Below are 7,963 nucleotides of genomic sequence, written 5' to 3' on the forward strand. Positions count from 1 at the left end.
ATATATATATATATATATATATATATATATATATAGAGAGAGAGAGAGAGAGAGAGAGAGAGAGAGATAAACACGCGCATATTGCTAAAAAAAATTAGAGAAGTATTTGAAAACCTGCACACATTAAAATGATGGCATATGTTGCTTGTGATGAAAAAGTAACGTTCAGAGAAAAGATAGCAAATTCGATAGCTTTTCGTTTTGTTTTAAAGGAGGAAATTGAAAACATACAATTACGATATATACACTACGGGGTGTGATAGTGGAGGGTTTTATTAGTCAAATAACGAATAGCGTAACACATTTTCCCTTTCCATACAGGTTTTTGAATCTTCCAAACCATAGAATGTTTTTTCTAGTTGTTTCTCGATAATAGACCTTGAAATATTTTTGCGACACCGGCCGGAAGAAATATACTGGACCGGGACGATTAGCAATGATTTAATCAGCAATCTGCTTGGACAATCAACAGAGGGACACGCCGTGTTCCAAGCCATTTCTATTACTACTACAACTATTCTAGCTTCTATGAACACACAGAGAAGCTCTATCCTTACTGTAACTGACCTAAGACACTCGAAATTCACTTCATATCGTCACCCTTACTTGGTAGGTGTTGCGACAGCCATAACAACTTTCACAAGGACACTGATGGCGAAAATTAAGCTAATTACAAAATTAAACAGCTTGTGTGTATGTATGCGAGCGAGCTAGTGTGACATATAAACAGCCACTTCTATCTTGGTGTTCAAAAGTGCGGAACTGTACTTGAAAAGAAAAAAAGTCTGGTCTGCTACTTCCAGGCGCCCGCAAACAACCCAAACGATGAGCGTTAACACAAACCAAGCTGAAAAGAAAAAAACTTTTTACGTCTAAACAGAAGTTCTTATTGCTAGCATCAAATATGGCACAGGTGAATCAAAGAGCGTTTCAACTCGTCCTGCACTGAATCCAAACTGGACACCCAAGATTTCAGTCGTGCAAATAATAGGAAGTTTATTAGAAAAACGAAAGAATTCAACTTGTCTAAACTTTACGCAAACTGTATTTGCTATTTTTTTTTCTCCCCTTTGTTTATTAAAGACCGGATGATTAATTTACTTCTAAACTTATCTATCTCCGTCTCTCTCTCTCTCTTTTTACCATCATATCGGACATTTCTAGTCTTAGGTATTATAACTGTGAATAAAAGACGAAGTGGTCTCGACAGGAACGTCTTTCGACCATAGGGTTGCTCTGTCAACACTGACGTGAGACACCAATCAATAGTTATCGAATAACAACAATATAAAAGAAGAGATCCATCGATCCGCTCCAATTTGTGTTGGTTGAGGGAGTTTTATGGCGGGTGTTGTTGGGTGGAATCTAAACATTAGCTACGTCACTTCCGGTACAGCTCTATTGCTAGCATGGAGATGAGAGAAAGAAAGAAGGATTAGAAAGAAACAAGACAGAAAAACGTAGACATTTCTGAATAAAACTGACCAAGCTGTTGGCAATAAGCAACATCAAAAATAAAAGTGAAACGGAAATAAGACCAGCTCTAATGGGTCGTCCTAAAACAAAATAAAAGGTGCGATCTGGAGTACAAAATGGGAGGAAAGGGTTTAGTTTGTAACACCCCCACCCACAGGGAATTTGGCGAGGGGGGATGTATTTATTTATCTGGAATTTTTTTTTCAATCATACAGTGTTTCTTCGGATAATTTAAAGTGGAGTTTCTCTTCCCAGATAAATCGTATAAAAAATTTGAGTTTTGGCATTGTGAAAAGACTAGGGCTGTATTGTTACTGCGAACTGTGACATGGGTGGACTACACTGAATCGAAAGACATAGTACGTGGGCGCTTAACCTGGTGGAAATGGCAGCCAAATCTCCCTCAAATCATGCTATCACCTTCAAAGCATGCACAAATTGAACTATGTTGTCCCAAAAAGGACTACGTCCGATTAAAAAGAAAGATTAAAGAGATGGTCACAAATGGAAAGGCTTTGATCAGGTCGATCTGGAGATAAACAAACAGCACTTTTTTGTTTGCTTGGTAGAAAGAGAGGGGGTGGGCTTAACAAACATATTAATAATTGAAATAAATAACCCTGTCCAACAAACGAACGATAGACGACAAGAGACATAGAATTACTTTAGATGTTGATTAGAAACAATTTGCAAATTAATTAAAATTGCTTTTAAATAAACAAACAGGCAAACAAAAAAAAAAGAAAAGAGTTACAACTCATTAGTAAGATGGTGAAGAGAGTTTTAGGGCTGCTTCTTCTAATTTTGTTCATTAATGTTGCAAATAGTTGAAAGACAGCCGCCCAGTCCATAGAAGTGGAGATCAGAATGAAGCAATGCCAAACTTTACTACCAACACACACACTTAGATGTATATATGTGTGTGTGGTGTTAAAGTTATGTAGAGATATAGGTAGATGTATTAATGCGTGCACGATCAACGTGTGTTGTGGTGGTCGTCCTACTTACCGATGTTCCACTGGATATCATCTTCTCCAGTTTTTTACCAATCTTCAATACCTCGTCTTCGCATCCCATCTTCGTTTTTCGACCCCGCAAAAAGATACACACAGCAAAATAAGTACGGTTATCACTTCGAATGGAGAAACTGAAGGCAAATATACCAACCGTGATGATAAACAATAAGCTTAACACTACCACCGACAACAATAATAGGAAGAAGAAGCCTGCACTTCTCTCTTCGACACAACTCGCCCGATCTCTCACACCAGATTTTTGTTTGTGGCGGACTGAGGGAGCATTGCATCATGGGAAAATGGCGCGCGGCAAATACAGACCCTGCTCCCCTCTCTCTCTATTTATTCTCTACTCCTCCTCCTCCTCTCTCTCTCTATTTATTCTCTACTACTCCTCCTCCTCTCTCTATTTATTCTCTACTACTCCTCCTCCTCCTCTCTCTTCTTCACTGCTTGCACATGCATACACAACACACACACACATAGAAAGATCTCTTGAGTTGTTTTCCTTTTTTTGTTAACTTTCAGTCTTTAGACATATATTTATCAGTCTTAACTCGTTGAAGTTTATATATATATATATATGTATATGCAGAAAGATATAACTTTACAATTCTAATTTCTGGAGCTGACAGTTGTTGCAGCTTTATTTAATATTTCTAATATAGGGCAGAAGCTCGCATATTTTGCAGGTAGAGAATAGTTGACTGGTGCCCCCACCTCCTACAAGGATTAAAGTGCAAGTCGACTTTGCCGTGATTTGATCTCAGAACGTAAAGCCACGTAACCAAACACCCTAAAACCCCTAAAAGGGGTCATGCATTAGCAGAATCGGGAGATCCAATTGGATATTTTACCCTCTAACAGCTGTATTTAAAATTCACTAGAGTTAACTTAGTTTTAGAAATGAAAGACTAAGCTTTAAAGGAATTAAAAGGTTCCACTGAAGATATTCTTGGTTTCGTGTCGCCTCATGTTAGAAATAAAGTGACAACAATAACACAAATAATAAAATATATATTTCGTTTATTATTGAATTTCATGTATTAATATTTAATAAAATATGTATGTATGCTATGTTCACAAATTAACTTTTATGAAATTATGAGATATAAAAAAAAAATTGGAATTAAAATTGTTTGACCGCATTTTGGGTTCGAGATTAAAAGCTTCACTTCCGGTTATATTGTTTATTGTTGAAAAGAAGGCAAAAGTTTGTTGTCGATCGATCGATCTGTTGTTGGAAGATGATTATTTAAAGGAAAAAATCACCTACCCATAATTAGGCAAAGCTTTGAAACTAATAGATAAACTCTATTTGTGAAAGATGTTTAAAAAAAAAGCCAAGTCGACTCCACAACAGAACGGCAGCAAAGAAAGTGTTGTAAGTTTCAAGTTTTTCATCTTAAACTCTAAACTTGTTCATTATTTTGTTATTTGTAATCAGAGTTAACTTATTTAATTCATGCAGTGGCTGCCTGTAGATTAAATCGTTTCACTTATTTACATAAAGGTGTTTTAACTGGAAGAGTTTAGTTAAGATGAAAATACGTGAACTGTGCTTTTGTGGTTGTAATTATATAATAATGAACTTATTTGAATGCGGTGCTCAGGTGTTGCGTTTAGATTAGTTAGAGTCTTAGGTTTATCATTCGTTAAAATGTTTCTAATCACAAAAGGTCAAGTAATTGACTATGGACTTTTAACCTTTTCATTTAAGTAGCCTCATTAATTGAATAGTACCTCGGCAGGTGCTTTCTCCCAAAACCTTGTTTGTGAAATTAGGGCGAAATCGAAGTGCCGGGTTGTGTTGGCAGAAACTATTAGGAAACCCATCGGATGGCCAGTAAATGATTTGTGAGTTCCAATAGAATCGGGTCGACTTGCTCCTTGTAATTGAATTGGGTTAACGAAACCTGGCAGTTTATCGAATGACCTACCACCATCTGTAATTAGAAAGATCAACTTGGTCACTACGTCACATCGATTCCTACCTGAATATTTTTCAGGAGGACATTGCTGGTAAGTGACCTACTGGTATGGCTGCCAAAGCATGTCCAAACACAATATATGTGAAACAACTCACCTGAGACACTGAATATTAGAGAGGCTGAAATAGAAAAGCGGTTTATTGTAGAGGAGACAGACGAGTTGTAATGTTTTATTGTTATTTATCATTTTTTCCAAAAATCATAAATGTATGTATTTATTGATATGCATTTGAAATAATTTATTTTCAGGTTGGTTCCAGTAATGAAAACCTGACTGCACTGAAAGACACCAAAGATTCTGTGGAGAAGATTCTCCACCAGAGAGTCTTTTTTAACGTGTTCTTTCTTGGAATGGTACAGGAAATGAATATGGGTGATGCAAGGAAGAGGGATACTGAGGCTCAGCTAATCGACCAGCTGGAAGAAGCTCAAGTATGTCATAAACACTCTTGATTTCATTTTGTTTCATCTCGTGGGATATACATGGATATCTGCTGGTGTTGTGCTCCTAGCACCTGTGCTGGTGGCACGTAAGAAGCACCTTTTGAGAGTTTTGGTCCTCACGGAGGCAATGACAAATGACCGACACCTTTGGCAATAACCCAAACACAACCTTGGAACTAAGATGTTGATAGTGTCTCCTTAAAATCTGTGATGAGGTTGGGCGTTTGTTAGAAATGTTGATGCAGTTAATCAGTGATCCATGTTTGCTTTTTAAATTGAGAATTCAGTGCTCAGGGGTTGCTATGAAGGGTTTTAATGTGTCTGTCTATGTTTCAGATTGATGGCAAACTACCTGTCACCGCTCGAGAAGAAGATACTGTGAAACTAAATGTGTCAAGGCATGGAATTAAGGTCCTTGACAAAAAGGGCCAGGTAAGGATTACCTACTCTGTTTAGCAGTTTAGTATGCTTGTGTGTGTATGCATGTGTGATGATTTAATGTCAAAGTGAACATTAAAACAATGACGATGATGATGATTTCCTCTTCTATTTTCTTTCATCTGATCCCCTCTTCTTCAGGAAGTGTTGCAGCGACACCCCCTGCACACCATTGCTCAGATCATCCAATATGATGATGACTTCCAACACCACAACGTGGCAGTGAAGATCGGTCAGTTCAGTAAGACGGTCTTCCATTGCTTTGTCTTTCAGTGTGTCTCAGAGGTAAGTCTGCTCAAAGATTGAGCTTTTCTTTTTTATCTTCTCTTTGCAACAATCAATGCTCAAGTCTACTGTCAACAATTAGAGCGTTTGAACCAAGCTTTGAAGAAAAAGAGACCCGCTTTACTGAATCGAAAAAGAGTGATGTTTCATCAGGACAATGCGCGATCCCACACTGCAAAGTTCACATCACAGAAGATCAAAGAGCTTGGTTGGGAAAAAATTCCTCTTCCACCTTATTCTCCCGACCTTGTTCCTTCAGACTACCATTTGTTTCGTAGTTTACAGAATCATTTGGGGGGACATAACTTTCGCAAGCCAGGAGGAGGTTGAAACTGACATTTCAGAGTTCTTCGCTTTAAAACCAAAAGAGTTTTACATTGATGGGATTAAAAAAGCTTGTAAATAGATGGAAGGAAGTCATAGATAATCAGGGAAAGTACATTGATGATTAAATTTCAATTAAATATAACATTTGATCACTTTCTTTATTCGAAATTCGGACAGAACTTATGGGATGACCTGATATTTTTGCTAAAAGCATGAACATCACATTCTCCCTTCTGTAAATCTAATTCAAATTCCAATCAACAAATCATTCTTCAAGTGTTTTAATGCATTGTTTTCCTTTTTCTTTCTTTTTTTACTCCAACAGAACCAAGCCCAGAATATTTGCCAATGTCTTCAGAAATTGTTTGATGCTGTGACAATGAATATATCGATGGATTCTTAAAAAGATTTTCCTCCCTAGCTCTGCATTCCTAGACATAAAACATAGAGATTTCTTTTGAATGCAAAACAATGCTGTGCAGTCTGTTCCAAACCACAGCAACATTTTACTGGCAGGATTACAATTTGGGATTCTTTCAGGAATTCAGATTGTTATTGAGTTTTTGTTTTTGAAAGGTGAATTGGTTTTATTTATTGAGACATTCTTTCAATCAATTTTCTCTCAATGCTCTGTCTGTCTTAAAGAACCATAAACTATCAAAAGAACAAACAATTTCATGTGCAAACTACCTACAACAATGAGTTATTCTTCAGGCTGTATTGACTGGTAACCACACAGTTGAAGAACCTATACTGTGATAATTGGACTAGAGCTGGTCTGTGGACTTATTTTGTCCATATCACCCCACTACCCACCTTCAAGTAGCTTTCAGGGATCCTTCCAGAGTGTTAATGCACTCAAGTGGTCCCTTTATACGCACAGGGGCTCTATAAAACTCAGGATCTCTTTTATACGGAGATATAAATAACTCTCTGAGTTTATGGGAAGTGATAGAGAATACCGAAGTGTCTTCATCCTCTCACTTCAACCCTACAATGTGGCCTTGTGTCATTATTTAAGGGTCCCTAAGGGTAGCAGAAATGCTTTGTGATATTTAGTTACGTCCCTTTATTTGCATAAATCTAAATCTTGTTGAGACTGACTTCACTTCTTGTTCCTCTGGGATGGGAGAAGTGGTTGGTAAAATAGATACCAGTAATATTTCTGGGACCTGATTGAATCGACTACCCCCCCCTAATGCCGTTCATTCAAACTGCATTTACATTATGGTTTCTTTTGTTTTTTGTTATGTTATTGATTCATCATCATCACCAACACCATCATCATCATGTAAATATGTATTTAAATAAAGAAGAATATTTATAACATCTGATAAACCTTTGTTATTATATTTTAGTGTATAATCTAATCTCAACAGGGCAGAGTGGTGACAGCTTGAATAGCCCTGGACGCTGGTTGAAGAGGTCATGTATGGAGAGGTACTCCAGCCATGACCATTTGGCTTGACTTTAAACAGAGGCATGGCTGATTGGCTGAGAAGTTGGCTTTGGTGTTGTAGATCTCTATCCAAAGTCTCTCTCCGTGAAAGCCTTTGTGGTAATTAGCGAAAACCTAGCTAATTAGCCAAAGCATGGATTTAGTCTGGAAACCAACCCCCACCAATCTGAAGAGGAGATTTTTTCCCCCATGCAATGGTAAGAGTCATCCCCTTTTATATGGAGCCCTGGATGCTCACCCCAAATCTGGAATCCAAGCTCAATGGAACCTACACTCACATGTTAAGAGCAACCTTAAACATATCTTGTCCCACCAAGAAACAGTTGTATGGAGATCTGCCTGTGTCCACTCTTATAAAGGAAAGGCATTTTGCAGGAGGACATTTCTGGTAAGTGACCTACTGGTATGGATGCCAAAGCATGTCCAAACACAGTATATGTGAGACAACTGACCAGAGACACGGGTTGTCTCTTTGAAGACTTCCCTCAATTAATGCAGAATCAAGAGGGATGGTGTGAGCAGGTTAA

The 7,963-nt window shown here is 37.7% G+C and overlaps 2 protein-coding genes across 2 annotated transcripts in view; one reads left to right on the forward strand and one right to left on the reverse strand.

Moving 5' to 3' along the window:
• LOC106869012 (transcription elongation factor A protein 1) overlaps window positions 1–2,810 on the reverse strand; it is an 11,060-nt gene extending 8,250 nt beyond the window's left edge. Inside the window, exon 1 of the mRNA XM_052975993.1 lies at window positions 2,485–2,810. Coding sequence (XP_052831953.1) covers window positions 2,485–2,553 — 69 coding nt within the window. The 5' untranslated portion in view covers window positions 2,554–2,810. The remainder of the gene's footprint in view (window positions 1–2,484) is intronic.
• An 844-nt stretch (window positions 2,811–3,654) lies between these two features.
• On the forward strand, window positions 3,655–7,315 carry LOC106869014 (integrin beta-1-binding protein 1). Its single transcript, XM_014914508.2, has 5 exons — window positions 3,655–3,876; window positions 4,733–4,915; window positions 5,264–5,359; window positions 5,507–5,650; window positions 6,303–7,315. The coding sequence occupies exons 1-5, from the start codon at window positions 3,820–3,822 to the stop codon at window positions 6,378–6,380; spliced, it is 558 nt and encodes a 185-aa protein (XP_014769994.1). The 5' UTR covers window positions 3,655–3,819; the 3' UTR covers window positions 6,381–7,315.
• The last annotated feature ends 648 nt before the right edge of the window (window positions 7,316–7,963 follow it).

This window comes from Octopus bimaculoides, chromosome 23, assembly GCF_001194135.2.
Source record: "Octopus bimaculoides isolate UCB-OBI-ISO-001 chromosome 23, ASM119413v2, whole genome shotgun sequence".
Taxonomy (NCBI): Eukaryota; Metazoa; Mollusca; class Cephalopoda; order Octopoda; family Octopodidae; genus Octopus; species Octopus bimaculoides.